This window comes from Xyrauchen texanus, chromosome 6 (genome assembly GCF_025860055.1).
Source record: "Xyrauchen texanus isolate HMW12.3.18 chromosome 6, RBS_HiC_50CHRs, whole genome shotgun sequence".
Taxonomy (NCBI): domain Eukaryota; kingdom Metazoa; phylum Chordata; class Actinopteri; order Cypriniformes; family Catostomidae; genus Xyrauchen; species Xyrauchen texanus.
The window spans coordinates 11,251,925-11,277,911 of record NC_068281.1 but is presented as its reverse complement, the minus strand read 5'-3'; the positions used below and the strand labels follow the sequence as shown (position 1 = coordinate 11,277,911).

The following is a 25,987-nucleotide window of genomic DNA, read 5'->3' as shown; positions in this document are numbered from 1 at the left end:
AACGCCAGAAGAGGCAAGATCGCAAGCAAAGCCTGTCGCCCACCGCGTCCCGTGTAAAACCGCCTGACCTGTGGCACAAATATAACGCCACAACTCAAAACGCAGCAGTTTCTTGTCCTTATGATTAGGCGGACTGTGCTATCCCATAATGCACGTGCGCGTCGACTTGTTTATGGTGACGTCTGTTGCAGGCTTTTCTGTGTCTATGGGTGGTGGCAAACTGTCTTTCTACACTTAAAACACGACTTCAAATAAAACACTAAAAACACGCAACGTTAGCACAAACACGAGGCAGCTTTGCTGCTAAAGGTAAGAAAGCTCTTAAATCTTGCTTTGAAGCGCTTGAAATCAATTCGCAGAGTAAATAGTGGTCGTAGTTAGCAGCCAGCAAAACGACCAGCTTCAGCAAACAGGCCGATTATTATTATGAGTTAGAATAATAGACAGATTCTGTTTGTGTGTGTTATTTTTCATATTTTACTCTTTATGTTGTTGTTGTTGTTTGTGTTCGTCAAATCATATAATCTGAGTTATTGTCTTAAATACTAAGCCTTATTTACAATACTGTATGTGCTAACGACTCTGGTAGGCAACACAATTAAATGTCAGACAGTTGCATGCTTTTGTTGTCTTGCCTGTTATGCTTTTTTATTATTTTTTTAGATGTATAACAAAGATGAAATATTTAAAGGTTTGCACAATTCCTAGATCACTGATCTAATGTAAAAAGATTACAAAATGTATTAAATTGGCCATGTTAATTTCCGACGTACAAAATGTCAGACTTTCCATTAAAGCACAAAATATATTGTTTTGAACATTCTCAAGTCATGCTAGGATAACATGGACCATCAGGTTTTGCACAAATATGAGAAGTTCTTGCCAGTTGGGTGTAAACTATCATTAAAACAAATGAAAATATACTAAATACTAAGATATTTAGACATTTTTGTTAATTATTCAAGGCAACTTTTCACTCATTTTTATGCTGATAATATTATTATTTTTAATGCTATGAAAAAATTGGATGAAGAACGCAAAATATCAGTGTTTTTTTATAGAGATCGAATGATACTGATTTTAAATGACTGATACAATACTGATTATTTTTGTGTTTAAGTGTCCGATATGCATAACCAATTTTTAATTCTTGTTTTATTTCGGCTTTTAAGTACATTATGAACTTAAGCATTTATCACTAACTTCTGGTAAACTGCTTTACAAATCTAGCATTGCACATAGTCTACAAAGAATTATATGACTAGTTTCTGTTGCAATTATACACATGGTCAAAGCGGCTAACCAGATATTAAAGAACTGATATCCGTTGTGCTTGAAAGATTTTGGCATTCTTTAAGTACTGGAAAAAATAAAATGGGTTGTCATTTTGCAGCTGTACAGAATTTTGGTCCGCTCTCGGCTAGATTATGGGAGTATAGTTTACGGTTTGGCCAGAAAATCATACCTATAAATGCTGGATACTGTACATCAAGGATTGAGACTTGCTTTGGGAGCCTTCAGGACTTCTCCTAAACACATTTTTTACACAGAAGTAAATGAAGCACCTCTTCAAATTAGATGCCTGAAATTGGCTCTTCAATACGCAGCTAAGATAAAGACAAATCAACACAACCCAGCTTACATGCCTATCTTCCAGCTACAGTATTTGCATTTGTATGAGACCAGACTAAACCCAGCTAAATCAGACTGTTTGAAATGCGCATCAGACCACATCGAGAAAACCTGGACATAAATCTTGATATTTTAAGCCAGACTACCTTCTGCCCAATTCCACCTTGGAGTTTAAATAAATTATGCATCCTGCTAGATATCAGCTTGATAAGAAGGCTGAAACCCCTCCCACATATATTTCAACAGCATGTCCTTGATGACAGAAACCTTCACCCCTGCCATAAACCTATATGAACAAATAGACTGATGTTGTTACTTAGTTAGAAAATAGACAATCAGGTATCTGCAGCAGCAGTGATACTATACTATGGCAATCACATCCCAGACCAAAGTTCCTTTTTTACAGCAGAGGCCAGTGCTCTACTTCTTGCTCTGGAATATATTGAAAACGCAAAAGAGCGGAACTTGTACTCACTCAAAATCCTTTCTTTAAGCACTGGAATCTTTGAAGATATTGTTGATATTTTGATGAAAGCAAATCAGCTGCAGAGAAACAATTAGAGCCCAACCGATATGGGAGTTTTGAGGCCGATAACGATTTTAAAGGGGGAAAATTTATTGATTACCAGTATGCTGGCCGATATAGTTAATTTTTGTGCTGGAATGAAAACAGGCCTTTTCTATGTGGATTGTTCACTTATTTTGCACCGATATGATTATGCAAATGTACTCCGAAGGCTGCTTTCTTAAATATTTTTATCAAAGAATATTTGACATTATTGTTATACACAGTCAACAAATTCTAGAAATGAACAGTGAGAAAATAAAGAATAAATAAAAATACAATAAATAGCTAAATAAACATCAGTACTGTATGTTCAGTATGTCAATTGCTGACCATTTAAATAGACTTAATAAAAATACAAAAAATAGCTAAATAAATATCAGTATTGTATGTTTAGTATCAGTCAATTGCTGACCATTAAAATAAAGAATAAACTCGACTCAGAGTCAAGATATAAACAGTGGCAGCTATGTTACACTGTATTCTGCTATACAAGTTCAGGAGAATCTTTCAAAGGTGGAAAACCAGACTTTTAGATATTACATTTTATATATGCAGTGACTGGAATTGTTCTGTTGAATGGGGTGCCAGACTGTGAATCCTGAACAAAACCGTTTGGTGAATACATGTTTACACATTAGCTTCTACTCATCTGACAAGGTATGAAAGTTGCTACGTGGTTAGTTAGTTAGCTATAAGCTCATTGTCATGGAGAGTAAATGATGGACCAGCATTGCGTCTCACCAACTAAGTAACAACATAGCGTGAAATCAACACTCAACAGACACAATCCACCACTGCACCGTTGTCTGCTGAGCTGCAAAAGATGCTCTGATGTTTACCTTTCAATCTGTTACAATGCTTAGCTTATTGCACTGACAAACTAAAGCTGGCTAACACAGCAAACAGATGTGATAAACATGAGTGACATGGTTGTCAGGGACAGTGTTAACGTTATATTGAAAAGGGTAAATTATGGGGTCATTGTTTATTAACTTTTCAGTATGTATTTCACAAACTAGTTAGCAACTTACTGAGAAGACACCGCTTGACTCCGCACCGTTCTCAGAGCCACTGTCGCGCTCTGCTCATTATGACACCAATTCTAAAGCATTGGTTTGCGCATTATATGTTCTTTAAAAAGTTTTCGTATCTGCGCATATTGGTAAATGTATACAGCGATACAGATATATTGGTGAAAGGCTAATATCGGCCGATGATATCGGCACTAGATACAATTACAGCATAATCTTTTGTTGTATCCTGGGACATAGCAGTCTTCTTGAAAATGAGCAAGAAGACACGGTCGCTAAAAAGCTCTCACGGAAAGAATTCCAAAACAAATGCCAAACAGAATGATAAGGATGTCTTGATAACAAACTATTCAATGCAATAAAATCTGTGGTTGGAATAAGATATTTTATCCCTTCAAATCTAGACATGACCAAGTGGTTTACACAAGGTGTCATAGAGGCCACACTAATCTGACCCACGGGTATTTATTAAAAGATGAAGAACCACCAAAATTTCAATATTTTAACACCCCTTTGACTGTGAAGCATGTGCTCCTGATCTGCCCTATTTTTAAAGTCATGATACAATGCTTTTTATCTGGAAAAACCTTGAATGACTTGATTTGTAAGATGTGCCCAGGACAACTCATGGGGAAAAAGTGCAACTAAAGGATCTTTTATAGAATTGATTTACTGTACTGGATTGAATAGTCTTCCTTTTTTTCTGTGTATTGTTTTTGCAAGACATGTTGTATTTATAAATTGTTTGATTGCCAACTGCATTTGCCATGAAGTAGCCATTGTTGCTGATATGGCAATAAACACCAACCAATCAAAACAAACTGATAACCGATGTAAATATCAGTTAAAAGTATCAGTCAAACCGATTATGATTCTATCCCTAATTTTTACTACCCACTTTACTAAACCATAACTTTGTTAATATGGTGACTCTGGTATTTTTACACAACGGCAGGGACTCAAAGCTCATCACAGTCCCAGCTCTATGGCTATCAGTGTGCAGACTTTCAGGCACCTCTCTTATCCTGTTACTCACTCCTTCCTCCAGAAATGACCATGGGAAAAACACTGCTGTGGAAAAAGTCTGACATGCTGCTTCGGTCTTGTTTTTAGGATCCAATGGGAAGACAGAGTCTGGCTAGGAGCATACTGAAAGGCAGTGTTGAGAGTCACATGAAGATTTGTACAAGTAAGAGTGTCCACTGATATATTCTGTGCCTATGTCCGTCAAGCTATTTTCCTGGAGAAAAGATTTTTTGAACATAATATTTATGTATTTGAATTGAAAAGAAAGGGCAGAAATGATTCTACACAATTAAAAGTGATGTTTTGAAGGACTCCTTGTCTGTAATAATTAGTCATAGTCATACCGTCTTCTTGAAGGAAAAATTGTATGGTAATTGTAAACTTAATGGTGAGTCCTTCATCCCCAAAATGCTATTTCCTTTCTGCCTCTCCTGAAGTGCTCCTCCACTCTCTTTGATGCCTCTCACTAATGGGCATCTCTCACTCCTCGGTTACCATGGTGACTGGCCTCGTCTGACATACAATGGTAGTGTATGTGGAAGTATTTGTGGCAGGAAAGAGTGAGGCAGGGCACAGCTGCACTTTCTAAAAAATGTAATTATGTAGTCATCTTTGCTGTTCAGTCTGCGTTTGGAGTTTTGTGAGGTTGATTGATTTGACTTTATACTTTGATGTTGGCCTTATTTGAATCCAGCTAGGCAAAAGCAATGTGTGATGTATTTAGGTGTAAATCTGCTTGTGTAGAACCTCTTGTCACTTTCCTTTCAGTGCAGTGAACCAAATGGGGCATTGCAGTACCCAAATCATCTTCCTCATCCTGCTTCAGATCTTACGGACATCAGCTAAAGGTAAAAAGGTTCTGAGCTTTGTTTGTCTATTTTGTTGTGGAATGTTTTATTGTTGTTTTTATTATTTTTAGCAGTAGTCTCAAATGGTCAGACATTTGATAATCAGCAATTAAAGTCTGGTCCATGTTGCAGATTATTCTGGCCATCACCTGCACATATACAGCAAAGTGACTGGACATGGACTGTTCTGCCTCCCACTTTTTTAATAGTCTTTTAAGTAGGGCTGGGAAATAATACAGATTTTCTGGTTAATCTTAATTATTTATGATATTGAATCTTAAAATCCCAAGGTTGCTTTTTACCTTTACTTTAAAGTTTACCTCAGTTTTGTGTTGAGTATTATATCTGTCAAATAAATAGCAGTTTAACTGCATAGTTTGAGCCTTTTTACAGGGTTCAATACAAGTTAAGCTTAAGCATTTGTGGCATAAAATTGATTACCATGTAAATTAATTCTGATTTTCCCCTCCTTTTCTTTAAAAAAAAAAGCTAAAATTTGGGTTACAGTGTGGCACTGACAATGGAAGTGAATGGGGCCAATTTTTGAACGTTACTCACTTTTTCAAAAGTGTAGTCACAAGTCAAAAAACAATATTTATCTAAACATGATAATAGTGTGATGAAAATCACATACTAACCTTTTCTATGTAATGTCAACAAACCCTTAAATGACTAAAAATGACAAAACGACTTTACAGCTCAAATAATATACAAGTTTTAACAGAATTAATGTTGTGCTTTTATAAAATTAATACGCTTCACATGTCTGCCTTGCAATTTTTAAAGAAAAGGAAGCACAAGTCAAAATCAATTTTGTGGTAATCAGCATAATGCCACAAATGCTATCAATTGACCTTAACTTGTATTGAACCCAGAATAGTCATTTAATATTTTCTAGAGTTGTCTTTAAAGCAATTAACGCATTTACCAATTTTCACATTTCAGTCTGACATTTCATTTAGCTCTGTGTGAGTTCTGAACTTTGGAGTAGGCTGGAATCACATAATAGTAATTCTGTGTCAGTGATCAAGTGTTGGAGAACGGACCTCTTAACCATTTTTTTTATACAAAACAAACTCTGATGGGACATGGGTAATGTTGCATTCACATGACTCACTGGAGTGAAGCATCAGCGGAAGCTTCTTACTGGGCAATTCGGATAAAGTATAATTTACACGCTCTGTGCGAAACAAGACATTCTTTGCCGCACTTTTCGTGTAGTGTTCAGAAGTTGCAAATCATGTGAATATGACTTCACGGTTGCTGTAGCAAAGTGGATAGCCACAATTAATATTGAGGAGGACAAGGATTTAAGAGGTTTAATGTACATTACAATGAATACTCAACCTATGGGAACTTCATTTTGTCAACGTCCCACTCTGACTTTAGGAAACGTTTAATTTTTCTTGAAGTTGTGCTGTTTCAGTGTATTTCTATCTTTATGCTTAGTTTGAAAAATGTTAATAGAAAAGAAAACAATGTTATAATAATTTTTAAGAAGAAACTAAATGCATTTTGACAGGAAACAAACAATATACTGTATAGTCAAGTTTAAGCACTTTAAAAATTTGCGATTTAACAATTAAAAATAATTTGATTTAATATTTTATTTGACCTACACCACTATTTGTTTCTAAATGTAACGAGTTAGAAGGCACCTTGTATAATTTGTAGAATTATTTTAGAGAATTTCTATCATGCAAACAAAATGGACATTAGAACTCAAATATGCCCAAATGAATTGGAATCGAATCAAGAGCTTGTGAAATTATTATTTTAAAAACCCCTTATCCATTGATAATGAACAACTGGATAAGTTAGGGAATAGGTGTGGGAACCTTGAATAGTTCATAGTCAAACTTCCAACCACACATCTTATTTTGTTTATTTGTCTTGCTTTCATTAGGTCATTCTGTGTCCTATCCAGTTAGCGTGTCTTACAGAGAGTATAAAACATGAATGCTGATTTAATTGATCTGTCACTGATGCTCTTTGGCCCTCTTTTGTCCCCCCGTGTAGTCAATTTGTAAACTCGTCAGAGTCACAGGAAATTAAGGCAATGAGAAGTGAAGAAAACCGTCTCAGTTATCCGTCTGTGAGATCTGACATCAAGCTGGTCTTCATTCATTTCTTTTTTCCCAGAATTGTTACAGCTGTTGGATCCCTGTTCTTAAAGGGTCATGGCATAACTTTTTTTATTATTTCAATATGTTCTTTGAGGTCCACATATGATAATAAAGTCAGCATGAAACGGAATTTGCGACTGAATTTACTTCAATATTGTGATGTATTTCCAAGTGAAACAGCTTATCAAACAATAGAAAAATGTAGCGCAGGGACTTGATTTTATCCATCAGTTGTTGATTAGATTTTGAAAAGTGGGCGTTGCATACTGAAGTGGAGGCAGATGTGAATGCGAGTTTGCAGTAGACTCAAACACACACCCTGGACACACCATGCTGCTCAAGCCAGAGCCTGTAATCTGTGAAAGTTAGCAGTGATGTCAACACATTGATGATCAAATTGACAACATAAATGCACAAGCACATCATGGTCTTTGCTTACGATGAGGCTGTAGTCACTGAAAAGTTAGTGAGTAAAAGATAACAATATTTTAACGTTTTGAATCACACTACACTAATTATAAAGGGAATAAAACATGTACTCGTGTTGTACGTCCCAAGATACCTGCATTAAAAAAATATGAATAAACTCCAGAGGCATCCGAAGCGTTGAATTCAGTATGATCACATCAGCAGTTCAGGCGTGAAATATCTCAAACACATCCGCAAATTCACCATTATTCATCCTCATTCAAAATGTAAATTCAAGCCATCTGGCCCATAACCAAGGCAGTTTGGAGTAAGGAACTAGAGTTTTGTAAGAAAAAAGCCCCCCCAAAAAACTTTTTGTCTCTGCATTAGCTGCTTTGACTGCAAGTTTGTTTATACTCTTGAAGGGGCTTGGTTAAAACTGAGTACCACTTGCATACGTCAGCAGAGCAGAGTCAGTCATTTTACCGAAGTTATGACATTTTGATTAAAGATTATGATGTAAAAAAAAAATGTATTAAATGGCCAATATGCATGGGAGAATCATTCATAATAAGACCAGTTGCATGTATTAATAAAATAAATATGGTCTATTTTGATTTCATGCCAACGTTTAAGTTTTTGCTAAAAAAAAATTTTTTTAAAAAAGGTAAAAAATTTGAAAGACATGAAAATCATTTTCCTCCCTTATTCTTACACTCTGTCAGAAACACTCCGTTTTGGTGCTGCTGCTGCTACTTTAAGATTTGACAGTTAGTAAGTCCACTGTTATGATTAGTTCTACCTCTTTAATGTGAAAAGATCAAGGTAAATTTAATTCCTCATCATTCTCTTGAACACAAAATGAAATGTTATATAGAATGACTGCCTCTGTCACCATTCTCTTTGATTTCATGTTTTGCTATTGTTTTTGCCCTTTTTTATGTTTTTGGTGAACTAACCCTTTAATTTATGCTTTAACTCTCTCACGTTCTATTCTCACTCCAGATGTTTCCATCGGCTGCATGTGTGTTGGCAGTGACTGTAATGAGCAGCAGTGTACTGGAGACCAGTGTTACACATCTGTTATCATTAGTAGTGATGTGACGACATTCAAACGAGGTTGCCTGATTGGAACGGAGAGCAAGCGCATGACGTGTTATGCAACGCCCTCTGCTAGTCACGTCGTAGAATGTTGCTCCCAACACATGTGCAATGCCAACGTCTCGAAAGAGACCCTTCTTCGACTGCTGCTGACAAGTGAGTCAATACAGTCCATCTAAACATTACCAGTATATAGACAGTTTGAGGTTAGAATAAAGCAGTAAGCCAGCGTTTTCAGGGTCGTGTTATGGATGATGCAAAATCTTACAATATACTATTCAACTGCCAAATAAGGAAGTTCATATTTTGTGCTGGACGCTGTTTACTAGGCAACTTCGTGCAATAATATAAAACTTTTTTTTATACTGTATATATAATTTTACCTGCAATTCTGATGGATTTCATTCAATCTTTTATTCAAGAATTTAGTGTTGCGTTTTGGTTTGAAGTCAATTTAGATTTTTTTTCTTCTGTATAATTGTGTTGGTGTCTTTGAGAAGGTCCAGATGATGAGAAGGCTGTGCAGTACCATATGAAGATGCTGTTTCTCTTTGTGCTGGGACCATTCGTGGTGCTGGGACTGCTGTCTGTGCTGGCTGTGCTCGTGTGCCGTAGACTCCATCATGGGCGTTTGGAAAGACTACATGACTTTGACACGGAACAGGGGGCCATAGATGGGCTCATTGCAACAAATGTCGGGGACAGCACCCTTGCGGTATGATATTTCTGTAAACTATAAAACATTCCTTAGATGCCTGAAAATATGAGGAAAGCTGGGCCTTGTAACATGTCTTTTAGACAGAGGTGGGTAGTAACATGCTACATTTACTCCGTTACATGTACTTGAGTACATTTTTGAAGAAAATTAACTTTTACTTGAAGAGTTAAAAGTACCCATAATTTTTACCTACTCTTAAATGTCTAATGAAAAGAACATACTTTTAATTTGTTACAATGGGTGACTCCTTTCATTATATTACTGGTTTTAATTAAATAGGTTTTAATAAATGCTTATCTTATTGAGAGATTTTTGGGACTTTTACGACAGCGGAGCTTTACAGCAGGGATTTGTCACTAGTCCGAGTTCACCACTGCAGCAGCAAGCGTTCAAAACAAACACTTGTTTTAAACGCTTTGACAGTGCCCACACTTTCAGTCATAGCGAACGTTCAAAGAGGGAGCAGTGTGTTCCTGAGGTAATGACAGAAAAACAGCATCTGATGTTATTCACACAAAGTAATAACAAACCTAGACATGACATGTATTATAATGGGCTTGTGTGACCATTTTTACAGGCTTATTTAAATTCAGAGGTGTTAAAGCATTGATAATGATCTTTAATCCTTGTTAATAAATGATATCCTTATGAAAACTACCTATATGTAGTAATATTGTATTAACCATGAATAATAACCACAACTGTAGTAACCATGTTTATTTTTGTTTTTTTGGTAGTAACCATGGTTTTGCTACAACGTTACAGTAGTATCCATATGTTAACTTGTTTTAGTAATAGTAGCCATATAATAATATCTATATACCTCTATATAATCTATATATATATACACACACACGCACGCGCACACACACTGATCAGCCACAATATTAAAACCATCTGCCTAATATTGCGTAGGTCCCCCTCATGCCGCCAAAACAGTGCCAACCGGCAATAGCATTCTAAAATGATGTTCTTCTCACCACAATTGTACAGAGCGGTTACCTGAGTTACCTTTGACTTTGGCCAGACTGGTTCAAAATGACATTCTCTGTTGACCTCTCTCATCAACACAGCATTTCTGTCCACAGAACTGCCACTCACTGGATGTGTTTTGTTTTTGGCACCTTTCTGAGTAAATTCTTGAGACTGTTGTGTGTGAAAATCCCAGGAGATCAGCAGTTACAGAAATACTTAAACCAGCCCATCTGGAACCAACAGTCATCCATGCGATTATCTAATCAGCCAATCGTTTGGCAGCAGTGCAGTGCATAAAAACATGCAGATATGAGTCAGGAACTTCAGTTAATTTTCATATCAACCATCAGAATGGGGAAAAAGTGTACGATTGTGAAGAGAAGAATATCATCTCTGAATGCTATTCTGAGATGCGGGTTGGCGTTGTTTTGGCGTTGGTTTTAATGTTGTGACTGATCTGTGTATATATAAAATCAAGCTTTTGACACTTATGACAATTGAGGGACACACAACCATTACATGAGGTGCAAACATTCATTGGTGCTCAAGAAGACAACACACTACTATATGCGTACTATATGTAAATAGCTGTAATGTAGATTCTGAAGAGCAGTACTAAATTCTTTTTTATCTCTTATATTTCTATAAATTGTGAAAGGGGTCTGAAAATTTAAGAGACAAAAGGGAATGCAAACTTATCTCTCAACTATATATACTGTTTATTAAACCTTCGAATAATGGGTTATCAGCCATCTTCCTTTCCTTTGGCTGTCTATCTTATTTCTAAACAGCAAAAACAGCTATTTGGCTCTTCTACATGACAGATTATTTCAAATCTGACAAGCGACTTTAAAGTTAGTTCATAGTTTAGCCATATTAATGTTTCTGTCATCATTTCCCCACCCACATGTTGTTCCAAACCTGTGACTTTCTGTATTTTGTGGAACCCAAAAGATGTTTAACAATGTTAGAGACTCACCATTCGCTTTTAAAATATGGAGGGAAAAAACATGCAGTGAACGTAAATGGTGACTGAGGATACCATTCTGTCTTACATCTCCTTAATTGTTGCATTGATGAAAGAAAGTCATACAGGTTTGGAACAACATGAGGGTGAATCAAATTTCCAATAATAATTATCATTTTTATTAAATTCTTATTCTGTAATTAATTTTAAATATGTTATGGAATATTGGGGAGTAAATGTCCATTATGTTACATATGACAGTAACTAGTTAATCACTACTTGAGTATTCTTTTAGTTGGATACTTTTTACTGTTACTCAAGTAATTATTAACATAATTACTTCTTCTCAAGGAATCATTTTTTCAAGTAATTGTACTTTTACTTGAGTACAGTTTTTGGCTACTCTACCCACCTCTGCTCTTTATGCTGCGTTCACACCGGACGCGAATAGCGCGTCAAATTCGCGCCTACCGCTTCTAGTTATACGCTTGACCACTTTGAATCCATTCGCGCGTCAAGAGCGAAATTGACGCGCGTAAAAAACAAAAGTTTGAAGCGAAATTTACACGCGTGATGCGCGTCGGAGGCGAAATCCGATGAAACTCCGGAGGTGAAACCCGTTGACGGCCATCTTTTTACAAGATGGCTGATGTTGATCGAGCATTCGTGGAGAGAGTCACCGCTCTGTATTTGCTCTGGAGAGCAGAACAGCGGCGTATGGGTCGTCGTCGCCGTACTTGGGTCCACCAGCGAGGGGCGCGGGACATGCTGGAGAGGAGCCACTGCCAGGTCTGGGTCGGGTTGCGGCCAACAACTCCTCCAGAGAGGCACTCCGGGTGAGGGATGTGTTCATGGCACACTTCTCGGCGGAGGGAGCAGTACCATGGCAGCCGACGGAGTAGCGTTTGAAGTCCTCCTCATGACTTCCCCACAACGGCTCTTTTAAGAGCCACCCACAAACCTATAAAGAGCTAAAATATCTAAAAATAGTCCATTATTATTATATTTTGTATTTTTTTTCCCAGGTTGTCAGCCCCAGTTCCAGGATGTCAGGTCCACAACATGCACATTTATTAAGTTGAGACTTTTTAAAAATGTCAGGTTTTCCATGGTAGTATATCAGGTTAAATTATTTATTTATTTTTGTTTTGATGATAAATGGAGCCAGCCTCCAAAAGTAGTTAACCTGTCCTGTGTTTTTTTCCTTATTCAACACTGTCCAGACACTAATGTTGGTTGTCTTTACATTACAATAATAATGAAAGATTCCGAGCGGAGTTTACGTCGCTTTACCTCCTGAGTGACAGCAGGCAGCTAGGCTCCTGATTGGTTAACGCGGCGCGAATTGACGCCAAAGTTCAGATTTTTCAACTCGGGCGGCAGACGCGAATTCGCGTCAAACGCGTGAATGCACAAAATGCACCATTCGCGACCGCGCCGCGCTCTACGCCTCATTGCTGCGCAGGAAATTTTTACGCGCGTAACGCGTCTTTGCATTGACTTAACATTGAAATCACTCGCGCCTTACGCGCTATTCGCGTCCGGTGTGAACGCAGCATCTTCTGCAAAATGGTCCCCTCAGCCCTTGGGGCACTCTTACAAATCCTCACTGTAATAATGTTATATTGTATTTTGGCTGTTGGTGAGTACAGTCGTTCCCAAGCCACTGATGGAAAAGTACCAGCAGTACAGAGAACTGACTGTTTGTCTACACTTGGCTGCTTTCAAATGCTCATATGTCTGTGTGTGCTCTATAGAGCACTTGTGTCTCATAGTGAATGCAGCTGCGCATGAACAATCAAATGCGCTTCTTGGGAAAAAAGCCCCTCTTGACATGATATTTATATAAACACAGCCGTTAATGCATTACAAGAGTGTGAGCAGACAGGACAGAAATCTACACTGTCTTTGTGTGATCTTAATGTAAATACAGCCGTCAATGTATATGCATATTCACGGTTTGTAGAAAGTGAAGAGTCAAATACAGACTGAAATTGAGATATCCATGAATCAAAAACAACAAACAAAAACAATCGGTTCCCGTAAACAAGAACAATGATACAAAATCCAATACAAGTGACCCGTTAGGAATACTCAGAGAGGGCATAAACACAACTCAAACCAAGGTCTATATCTACACAGATGTAACAAAAGAGAAAGCAATAGGCAGGCGAGGGTGATCATGCAAACTAAATGAGGGGAGTCTAGACACAACACAGAGCACATGGGCAGAAAATATATACAAGCCAAATCAAAACTGAATGACAGGATCCCGACACTAAATAAAAACTGAACATAAATTTCGGGAACCTGACAGTATTACGTGAAGATAAGGAGACAGGACAAAAATATTATACTTCATAATAATTTGTCCAGTGTGTGTGTGTGTGTATCCAGCCATAGACCTGCAGCTGTTTATAGGTGTAACATTTAATATTAATCAAAATGATATTGACAAGAAAAAGAGAAATGTACTCACAGTCCTTGACTGGATAACTTTAGTAGCTGTAAGCCCAGAATCAGTATGTATACAGTGAATTCAGACCACAGACTTATTGGGGGGTTTTCCACATCAACCTACAGTCCATACTCCATAATAAACTTTGCAAATTTATTAAAAAACAAAAAATATATAAATATCACATTGACATAATTATTCAGACCCTTTGCTGTTACATTTAAAATTAAGCTTGGGTGCATCCCATTTCTCTGGATTATCTTTTAGATGTTTCTACACTTTGATTGGAGTCCACCTGTTGCAAATTCTGTTGACTGGACATGATTTGAAAAGGTAACCACCTGTCTATATAAGGTCTTGCAGCTGAAAATACATATCAGAGCAGAAACCAAGCCATGAGGTCAAAGGAACTGCCTGCAGAAATCATAGACAGGATTGTATTGAGGCACAAATCTGGGGAAGGCTACAAAAATGTTCTGATGCATTGAAAGAGCACAGTGGCCTCCATAATTAAATGGAAGAACTTTGAAACAACCAGGACGCTTCTTAGAGCTGGGTGCCTAGCCAAACTGACCAATCGGGGGAGAAGGGAATTGGGAAGAGAGGTGACCAAGAACCGGATGGTCACTCTGGTTGAGCTCCAGAGATCATGTGTGGAGATGGGAGACACTTGCAGAAGGACGACCTTCACTGCAACACTCCACCGATCTGGGCTTTATGGCAGAGTGAAGCCTCTCCTCAGTGCAAGACACATGAAAGCCTGCTTGGAGTTTGCAAAATGACTTGGACCATAAGAAATCTCTGAACAACTAAAAGCTAAAAACTTTGAATTGAGTTGAAATTATTTTATTAGCTTACTTGTAGAGATCATGCAGTGAGCCGAGAAGCAGGAACGATGACTCGCAATACTCGGATGAGCGGTCTGCTATGTGGATGTGCGGTTGTTACAGAAAAATATCAGACCACTAGATGGTGCCGTTGACCAATCAGAATTGAGTAATCCAGAGAGCAGTGTAGTAAAAAGGGGGTCCATAGTTAAAAAAAAAAAAAAAAGTACTGGGTTTTTAGTAGATCGCTTTAGGTTGTGTAATAGGCACTTGTGAGGACCCTGTTTTACCATAAATTTACAATTGGAACAACCTATAGTCTTGTGGACCCCTCAGATATGCATAAATATCCAAATGTGATAGAGTAATGATAAAACTTACCCATGAAACCAGTTGCTGTGGTTTAGCATTAGTAATTCTGCATTTACTTTTGTGCAGCTCACATAATGCCTGATATGTCTTATGTTGTTTTCTAGGATCTGATGGATCACACTTGCACATCTGGCAGTGGTTCAGGTCTTCCCTTCCTGGTGCAGAGGACAGTTGCACGGCAGATCAGCCTGGTAGAGTGTGTTGGTAAGGCAGCAGATTTTAACGCTAAGCCTTGTAGGACCTCCTCCTTTTGCATTAAACACAGAAGAGATGCTGCCTACTCCACTAGCTGAGTATTTTGTAATAATACTATTAATGTTTGCTGAGAAAGGCTTCCAAATAAAAATAACTTAGTATGTAGTGACTAATTATTAAAAAAAAATAGTAAATATAATATAATTGTTCAGTTAATTATAATATTTACATGCTTGTGGCCGACAAGTAAAGCAATGACACTCTTAGACATTACAAAATGTATTGACTGTTAGCCTATCATTGGCCTACAGTCCACAACAATCCATTTTACAATTAAATTTGTCATTCTGTCCGAGGTAGAGTTATAATAAGGGCTTTTCTAAGGACATATCGGTGTCACGTGTTTCAGATGAATGCTTTTGGAGCATCTCACTTTGCGTTGCTATATGAAAACAGCATTTTTTGGGCACTGTTAAGTTAAACGTAGTTTGAAACATAGAAAAACACATCTTAAGTCCCCTGCATTTGGAGTTGTGCTCCATCCAGCTTTGTTTGAACGCAAGAACTGTGATGTCTATTGTCACTAAAGTGTGGTTTGCTCCTGCACGTACGATGGGAGAAAGGTGCCTCGAGTTGTTCCTAGCAGGCTACTCAGCCTTACAGGCTCCATTTGGTTAGGATTAGGGATGGCTGGGGTTTAGGGCTTCTTCCTGCCAGGAACAGTTCAAGGAACTATTGTACAATAGGCTCCTTTACTTGGGTTGTGTGTTGCCTGTACAGCTAAAGTTGGCATACTGCCCTCTACTATCTGGGATTCATAAAAACATGAATTTTGTATTTCAAATGTGAATTGCTCCAATGGTACAAATATTGGTAATGAGTAATTGCATAATTTGTTATAAAATTATTTGCACATGATTATCACGATAAAATACATTTTCAACCCTAGTAATTTCTTGTTTGGAAAACGTAAATTTCAGATGGTGATATGTATTGATATCTGTGAGTGCTATTTTCATAGGTAAGGGACGTTATGGGGAAGTGTGGAGAGGACAGTGGCAAGGGGAGAATGTAGCTGTAAAGATCTTCTCTTCCAGAGATGAGAAGTCATGGTTTAGAGAGACGGAAATATACAACACTGTTCTATTACGACATGAAAATATATTAGGTGAGTCTGACCTCTTTGTTTCTGTCTGTATCAGTTAAAAGGAAAATGTAAATTATTGTTTTGTTTTTTAATAAATGTTATAAAGAAATAAACTCCTTTTTTGCAGGGTTCATGGCATCTGACATGACCTCCCGAAACTCTAGCACTCAGCTGTGGCTCATCACACACTACCATGAAAACGGCTCTCTCTATGACTACCTGCAGCGTGTTGCAGTGGAGATGGCAGATGGCCTGCACATGGCAGGGTCGGTTGCAAGTGGGCTGGTGCACCTGCACACAGAGATCTTTGGCACTGAAGGCAAACCAGCCATTGCTCACAGAGACCTGAAGAGCAAGAACATATTAGTGAAGAAAGATCTGCAGTGCTGCATCGCTGACCTGGGTACTTTCTTACAAATCTCTGCTCTTGTCCTCTTTAATTTTAACAGTCATTCAGATATGGGTCCTATTGATTTTTTTTTTTTTTTTAATTGTCTTTGTTTTTCTACTTTTGCTTCTGAATATGTGTGCATCGTTTTGTAAAACAAATGTATGCCTAGCTTTTCACAAATTTGCTTCTTTTCCTTGTTAATCCTATTTCCCTGTGTCCTTCTGTCTCTCTGTAGGTCTGGCAGTAACTCACTCTCAGTCAGATAATCAGCTGGATGTGGGAAATAATCCCAAAGTGGGAACCAAGCGCTACATGGCTCCAGAGGTGCTGGATGAGACCATTCAGACAGACTGCTTTGATGCCTATAAGAGGGTGGACATCTGGGCCTTTGGGTTGGTGCTGTGGGAGATCGCTCGCCGAACCATCAGTAATGGTCAGCTCACTAGACTCACTCAAACTAGCTGCATTTCACATCAGAAATATTCCACCTTTGCAGTACTGTTGATATTTAAGAACAACACCGATTTAGTGCAAGTTCACATTCGTTAGTGAAATACTTGAGAAGCATTTAGATATTACACCTTGTACAATTCGATTAATGAATGTTCAGTAATATTTTTAATCATCTGTTGTGATCATATAGGAATTGTAGAGGAGTATAAGCCACCGTTCTATGACCTGGTGCCTAATGACCCTAGTTTTGATGACATGAGAAAGGTGGTTTGTGTGGAGCAGCAAAGGCCATTCATTCCAAACCGCTGGTTTTCAGATCCTGTAAGTACTGACAAGACACCTGTTTAACTAGTGTAGGATGTAACTTGCATATACAGGTGAAACTCGAAAAATTAGAATATCGTGCAAAAGTTCATTAATTTCAGTAATTCAACTTAAAAGGTGAAACTAATATATTATATAGACTCATTACAAACAAAGTAAGATATTTCAAGCCTTTAGTTGATATAATTTTTATGATTATGGCTTACAGCTTATAAAAACCCCAAATTCAGAATCTCAGAAAATTAGAATATTGCATGAAATCAATAAAAAAAAAAGGATTTTAAATACAGAAATGTCTGCCCTCTGAAAAGTATAATCATGCATATGTACTCAGTACTTGGTTTGGGCCCCTTTTGCATTAATTACTGCCTCAATGCGGCGTGGCATGGATGCTATCAGCCTGTGGCACTGCTGAGCTGTTATGGAAGACCAAGATGCTTCAATAGTGGCCTTCAGCTCTTCTGCATTGTTTGGTCTCATGTCTCTCATCTTTCTCTTGGCAATGCCCCATAGATTCTCTATGGGGTTCAGGTCAGGCGAGTTTGCTGGCCAATCAAGCACAGTGATACCATGGTCATTGAACCAGGTTTTGGTACTTTTGGCAGTGTGGGCAGGTGCCAAGTCCTGCTGGAAAATGAAGTCAGCATCTCCATAAAGCTTGTCTGCTGAAGGAAGCATGAAGTGCTCTAAAATGTCCCGGTAGACGGCTGCATTGACTCTGGACTTAATAAAGCACAGTGGACCAACACCAGCCGATGACATGGCTCCCCAAACCAACACAGACTGTGGAAACTTCACACTGGACTTCAAGCATCTTGGATTGTGTGCCTCTCCATTCTTCCTCCAGACTCTGGGACCTTGGTTTCCAAATGAGATGCAAAATTTGCTCTCATCAGAAAAGAGGACTTTGGACCACTGAGCAACAGACCAGTTCTTTTTTTCTTTAGCCCAGGTAAGACGTTTGACATTTGAAGCCCATGTCCAGGACCCGGCTGTGTGTGGTGGCTCTTGATGCAGTAACTCCAGCCTCAGTCCACTCCTTGTGAAGCTCCCCACACATTTGAATGGCCTTTTCCTGACAATCCTCTCCAGGCTACGGTCATCCCTGCTGCTTGTGCACCTTTTTCTTCCACACTTTTCCATTCCACTTAACTTTCTATTAATGTGCTTTGATACAGCACTTTGAGAACATCCAACTTCTTTTGCAATTACCTTTTGAGGCTTTCCCTCCTTGTGGAGGGTGTCAATGATGGTTTTCTGCACAACTGTCAGGTCAGCAGTCTTCCCCATGATTGTGAATTCAACTGAACCAGACTGAGAGACCATTTAAAGGCTCAGGAACCCTTTGCAGGTGTTTAGCTGATTAGAGTGTGACACTTTGAGCCTACAATACTGAACTTTTTCACAATATTCTAATTTTCTGAGATTCTGAATTTGGGGTTTTCATAAGCTGTAAGCCATAATCATAAAAATTATATCAAATAAAGGCTTGAAATATCTTACTTTGCTTGTAATGAGTCTATATAATATATTAGTTTCACCTTTTAAGTTGAATTACTGAAATTAATGAACTTTTGCATGATATTCTAATTTTTCGAGTTTCACCTGTAGTCCAATCATGTGGCAGAAACGGAGATGGTTTAAATTTTACAGCCATATTAAAGGAGTAGTTCACCCAAAAATGTTCTCTTGACGTTCAAAACCATATGATTTATTTTTTTCTGTGGAACATAAAAGGAGTTATTTTACAAAATGTCCTAGCTGTCCTTTTTTAACCCAATAAAAATGAATGAGAAGGGGTCCTGTCTTAAGCTTAAGCTGTCCTAAACTTTTATTCTCAACATGCAGTGAAAGGATCTCACTGCTGAATACTTCACCACTTTACTACACAATCTCTGGTATGTGAAATCTAAACATTTACCTGCCAGTTGGCTAATAAATACATTTTAGTCACATAGCGTGACATTTGTTTGCAAATGTGAGTGATTCTCTCCCACTGTAGTAGAGGTTTGTGCACAGAGTAAAAGATCGATCTTGGGATTTAAGAATCAATACCGAGATCGTTCAAATGAAGATCATGATGCATTGGAAAATCAATATTTTTCATTTTTGGGTGAACTATACTTTTAATGGTAACCTCTAAACACTTGAATCAAACTATCCCATAATCATTCCCTTAATGCACTCCGCATTCCCAAGACATTCTATAAAGTCATCTGCCTCTAGAGAGCGCAATATCGCTTTCGAGCTGCATGTCACGTCTTGTCCGCAACACTGAAGAAAAACCACACAGAAGCACATCCCTTACTTCTCTTGTTTGGGAGGGATTGTCCCTGTAATACGTGCACTGTAAAGTCACTTTGGATAAAAGCGTCTGCCAAATGCATAAATGTAAATTCCGAAAGCTGATTTGAAAACAATTCCGTTCAGTGGTGCTAGTTTCACAGAAATAACGTTTTTCAGCTTTAAGATGAAAATTCCAATACTTGCACTTCTTAAGTGTATCCATTATATAAATTTTATTCAAACAGTATACTACATGCACATATTATTTGGAGTCCTCCACTTTCGTTTTGCGGAATTAACTTTAACAATTAACTGATGAATTTATCGTTAATTTCCACGACAATCAATTATGAAAATGTCTGAGGATTGACATCCATTGACCAAATGACTCTACAAATACAGTAAAACCTATAAAAACTTGATTGTGGATCTACCTTGTGGTAAAGAAAAACCGCTTCTCAAAATGTCAAGATAATGTCTTATTGAACTATAGTTATTATATTTATTTTAATTTAAGATCATTACAAGTCATCACCATGATGGAAGAAACAATGTATTTTTGTGTGTGTGGTTACAGACCCTGTCTGCTCTGGTGAAGCTGATGAAAGAGTGCTGGTACCAAAACCCTTCAGCTCGACTCACTGCCCTGCGCATCAAAAAGACTCTGGATAAAATCCACAGCTCACTAGAGAAGGGTAAAACTGACTACTGAAGAGAGAAAACTGCAGAACTACTGACCCACTCATTAAACACACACGCTGTGTGTAACCAGACCTTTAGATTCAAGCGTTGGCATCCGTCCCAACTTCGTCATGTTGTTTAATCACTTTTTGTTCTTCCTGTCCATTGGCCTTAAAACATATTTATTGGAGAATTACATTCTCTTCCGTGGGTTGTTCTGTGTTTCCCTACTGAACCCTGTGGGAGCTTACATAAATGAGATGAAAACTTCAAAATGATTAAGACCTTTTATCTTCAAGGAATTTAGTTCTACGTGGCTTGCCTGACAGGCCTTGGATTGAACACTCTATCATGGATTTGTTTTCTTAAAACAATCAGATTTGCCTATTTAACCATTGGCGAACCTTTTAAGGTTTTTAACAAAGAGAACAGATACACACTAAAATGCAATCAGTTCCCATAGTGTGTGCATGTTTCTTAATAGCGCTGGAAGAACTTCATAGATGTGATATCATTTTTGGAGATTGCTTTTAGATCTCTGATGGCTTGTAAGCTTCTCAAAGGTCGTTGTTACGTTAACGCTTGTATAGAAGTTGACATCTGCTACTCTGAACAAGTCATGGTAAGAGTTTCTGAATTTACTTTAGCGGTCGTGGGATTTTGGGTGTACTTTAAAACTGCAACATGCCACTATGTACAGTAGAAAACTTGAGACTAACATCTTTAATTTGGCTCTTTTGATACGCAATGGTTTAAGGAATATAAAAATGGTCACCTTTTACCCTCATGTTGTGTCAGACCCATACATTTTCTTCCATGGGAACACAAGGAGATGTTTTGAAGAATGTGTGCACCAATGTTTTTCCATACAATGAAAGTATATAGTGACCATGGACTGTCAAGTTTTAAAAAAGAATGAAGCAGCACCTGAAAAATTGTCTGTATGATGTTTGTGCTTTGTTCTAAATCTCTTCATGAGAAGAACAGATTGAAATGTAATCATTATTTACTGAAAAACTTCACAACTCTCAAATCTCATTCACACTTCATACTGTATTGTGTTCTACTAAATTGGATGTGCATCGTGAATGAGATTTGAGAGTACAAATTTTGGTCTGTTCCTCGCACAAAGCTATCAAATGTCTTTAGAAGACTTTGAGTATTGCGGAAGATTTTTATGTTGCTTTCTTTTGTCCTTGTGCTCCCTAGTTGTGTATTTAATTGAATGGGAAAGAAATGAGTTGAGAATTCCTTAATCTCATCTGTTGTGCTCAACAGAAGAAAAGCAGTCATATAAGTTGACATGAGAGTGAGTAAATGACAGAATTAACATGTTTGTGTGAACTTTTCCTTTAATCATAGTCTGGTCATGTTCAAAGCACCCAATGAGGGCTTCCTCTGACAACAACGCCTTTCTGACCTCCATAATTTTCATGCCTTTATGCTTGCATGACAAAAAGCCATCGTAGCACTTGTGTGTTTTTGTAGCTGGTTTCTCTCCTTGTTTGACACGCTCTCTTTTCTCTTATCTGATATGTTCTGTCTCTTTTGCCCTCGCTGGCATGCATACTTGAGATGTTTCTTCACTGACAATCAAGCTGTCCGGTAGGGCCTGAATTTTTTGCAAATGTGATGTTTGAATGCTTAATTTTGAGTTTTCAAGGTGACGTATCTACACAATTAACAAAGCTAGTCAACGTAAATAGATTAAGATTTTGTGAATTTGCATATTTGTTTACCCTCATGTTTTTTTGTATCCTAGCTTCAACGGAGCCATGAACTGTGAGAATGCAGATGATTTTTCTAACAACTTTGACAAATATTTAAAAGTGCAATTTCACTCTTGCGTAGGATTTGTGTTTTACAAGGAAAATATTATCTTGGTTTACATGTCCCAAGTACATAACTTTTGAGTTGAGTGGAATTGTACGATTTAAAGTTTTTCATTGGGAATGTTTTGAAGAATGTTTTATAAAGCTTAGGAAATAGTTTTAAACGCTATGTGAGATGGCTTACGTCTGCTTAATGCTGGTAACTTTTGCTTCCCCAAAAAGACTGAAACGTTTACATATTTGTGTTCTACTGAGGAACATGTAGGAATTCAACTGCAGTAATTGTTTGCATTGTGAACTGTGAATATAGACCGATCAGCCACAACATTAAAACCACCTGCCTAGTATTGTGTAGGTCACCCTCGTGCCGCCAAATCGGCACCAAGCTGCATCAGAATTTACTCCAAATGGTGCCAAAAACAAAAAACATCCAGTGAGCGGCAGTTCAGCGGCGATTCGAACTGACAAAGTCTACAGTAACTCCGATAACTTCTCTGTACAATTGTGGTGAGAAGAATATCATCTCTGAATGCTATTGTGAGATGCGGGTTGGCACTCTTTTGGCGGCACGTGGGGGACCTACACAATATTAGACAGCCGGTTTTAATGTTGTGGCTGATCGGTTTTTGCTATAATGAAGAACCCATATGTATGACATAATAGGAACATAAAACATAAGATGCAGTCATACATATTTCAGCATCTTTGTTTTGGAGTGTAAGGGCACCCCAGATATAATTTTATAGTGTTCTTCATCATGTCCTAACTACTGAAGTCCTTTTGCTATACAAAAGGTTATCCATGCTGAAAGAATGCTTTCTTTTTAACCAGAAATTACAAGAACCATATTGGGGTATGTCATGCATCTTGAGTTTTTTTGTTTAGGGAAACAAGCTAAATGAGGCTTTATGAAAGGTTTCCCATGGCCTGAATCTGCTGGCAATCACCTCCTTATCTGTAGTGATGTTTACAGGAGATCTCCAGCCTCTGATAAACTAGTGCTTTATACCTGCTACTGACAAATGAGTGTAAATGCCACATAGGCGACAGACACTTAATCCATTTTGTACCCTTTTAGTAGCTATCTTACAAAAAAGAAAAGAAAAAAACAGACGTTGAAATAAACGTAGAAGTTTCATAACTTTCTTCCAAGAGCTACAATTTTCTTCTTGAACTGGAAAGGATCCCAAAAGGAATTTGACACTTACATTTAGTAGGCTTTTATTAATTTTAATGAATTTATTTGTAAAGGAGGTATATAAAAAAAAAAAAATGTATGCTCTTATTTTATTCTAGTAAATAGGCATCAGCCATACTGTTAACCAAAATCATCTTTGTTGGACAAAATCTGATGTATTGGCATGAAAAAATAAATAAAATCTCATGCTGGGCTTTTATTGGAACAATTCAGTGCTTTCTTGTCTCCATCTATTTTTCTTTTGTCTATTTTCTCATTTAATGCTCAATCATTAACAACCCTCTCAAATTCTACAAAACTTTGTACCATTGGTTACTGTTCATTACAGGCCAACATCAATACTGTTCCAGGGTATTCATACATTTTATTTATTTTATAAAAATTCATTATATTAAACTGTTGCATTTCATCTTGAATTTGATCATATTTAGACAGGTTTTTTTCTATATATCTATATAAAATAATTTGTATTTTATATCAATTTCATTTCTGTAAAAACAAACTTCATTAATCTGACAAAATAAGAAAATATGAGAGGTGTGGGTGGATTTTGGAGCATTTTCTGCCATCTGGTAAAAAATAAATAAAATACATGACATAAAATAACACTTAAAAGCCAGCAAGGGGGGCCTCAGTGATCCATTGATTTGGATGGGCATAGTCTCTAATCTGTTGAAACAAAATTAGTTTCTAGATGTATTTCACAAGTTATGAATTTGGATATATATTAAGACACCATCAAAGATTATTATTTGTCAAAGTTGAGCTTTTTATAAGATAATTTTGAAGTGTCAGTTTTTGCGATAATGCTACATTATACTTACTACACTTTTTTTATTTTTTATTATTTGGTCATATATCAAAATTCATTAGTTCAGAGTAAATGAATAAAAATGTAAATAAAACAACCCGCAATGAATTTGTGTACAAACAGAAGACTTTGCAGTGGGAAACTTGCAATTTTATGCAAACCTCAAAATTCAAATCGGTGACGTGAACAGCAATAATAGGGTCAGAATTTGATCTTTTGATCTGTATGTGTCTGTGTGCTGCATTATGGCTGATTGATTTTTATTAATCAAGAATCAAAATAAAAATGCTCTGCATTATAGTATCATAAATTATTTTAATTGTGTGGATGTGTTGAGTCTCACACGATCATTTCTGTGTGGGTGTGTTCTGCATTGTGGCTGATTAATTTTATTTTACAAATATCTGTGATCATTTCTACAAACTTATCTGTGTTATAGTCTCAGCCATTCATTTCCTATGCGGGTCAAATTTGACCTGGAACAATAGGAGTGTCACACTTTAATTATTTATCTATTTATTTGTTTTTTGCAACCATTTAGACTCATCAAATCAGTTACTGTTTTGTGTGTGTGTTCAGATGGCAAGTGGAGGAAAAGTCACCAACCTTGTACAGCACTAATGAAGGAAACCATTTTTTTTAATATCAAATACCTAAAAAAAAAAAAAAAAAAACCCTGAACAGAAACAGAGGGTTAAATTAGATATTGAGCTTGATCCATTACTTTCCATTCAATCTGTTCATATGGTGTGGATACAATAATATACAAAAACAAAACAAAAAAAAAAAAAGTCAGACACTGATCCTTTGAAAGATTCTTTAATTGAGATCAAAGAGTATCCACACAAAACTAGGTTGGACTGAGGCTATTAATGTAGGTCTCATACGGGTTGAGAATTCCTTTAGGATGTAGCATGTTTCCCATCAGGGCAACTGCTTCTGAGGGTTTACTGTAGTAAATATAGTTTCTCTTCTTAAAATCCAGTCCATGTTCTTCACTGATGCTGCCTTTCCATTCTGATGTCCACTCGTACACAAGGCTCAATGGCAGCCAGTAGGGCAGGGTCTTTAGAAGAGGATGTGATGTTCAGATGAAGAAGCAAACAAGCAGAAATATTGAAATCAAAATGTTTCAGCTTTAATCACCATTCACTTTCATCGTATGGAGAGAAAAAAGTTGCAAAGAAAGTGAATGGTGACTGAGGCTTTCTTTCTTTTTTTTTTTTTTTTACATTCTGCCAAACATCTGCTTTTGTTCTGAAAGAAAGGTGTTTGGAACAGCATAAGAGGGAGTAAATTATGACAGAATTTAAATTTTTGGATAACCTATCCCTTTTGGACACTGCCACATCTAGCTAAAGCATTAGGATCATAAAATGGCTTTAGGATCAACACAGACTTTAGATTAGTAAAGCATTATGTGAAAGAAAAAAGCCATACCAACATGTCCATAGCCAACAACATTATTTTGGGTGACACCAATCTTTAGACAATAGTATGGGAGTTCAATAAAACTGGACTGAAGATTATCTAATGTCTTTTTAAATATTTCTAACCTTGTTGCCAATCATAATCGTGATCCAGTACATAGACGAATGTACCCAAAGCCTTA

The 25,987-nt window shown here is 37.2% G+C and overlaps 1 protein-coding gene across 1 annotated transcript; it reads left to right on the top strand.

Annotated features, from left to right (window-relative positions):
- LOC127645067 (activin receptor type-1-like) lies at nucleotides 1-23,769 on the top strand. Its single transcript, XM_052128589.1, has 11 exons — nucleotides 1-309; nucleotides 4,345-4,420; nucleotides 5,026-5,105; nucleotides 8,645-8,896; nucleotides 9,241-9,455; nucleotides 15,162-15,261; nucleotides 16,274-16,420; nucleotides 16,527-16,802; nucleotides 17,026-17,223; nucleotides 17,434-17,564; nucleotides 20,431-23,769. Exons 3-11 carry the CDS (start codon nucleotides 5,039-5,041, stop codon nucleotides 20,563-20,565), a joined length of 1,521 nt encoding a protein of 506 aa, XP_051984549.1. The 5' UTR covers nucleotides 1-309; nucleotides 4,345-4,420; nucleotides 5,026-5,038; the 3' UTR covers nucleotides 20,566-23,769.
- Nucleotides 23,770-25,987: the final 2,218 nt, after the last annotated feature.

Bases quoted from the DNA above. Each gene is read 5' to 3' on its own strand.
- LOC127645067 (XM_052128589.1), top strand. From the start codon at position 5,039: ATGGGGCATTGCAGTACCCAAATCATCTTCCTCATCCTGCTTCAGATC. The intron at 9,456-15,161 runs GTATGATATTTC...GTTGTTTTCTAG, and splicing joins TCGGGGACAGCACCCTTGCG to GATCTGATGGATCACACTTG. The intron at 15,262-16,273 runs GTAAGGCAGCAG...CTATTTTCATAG, and splicing joins CAGCCTGGTAGAGTGTGTTG to GTAAGGGACGTTATGGGGAA.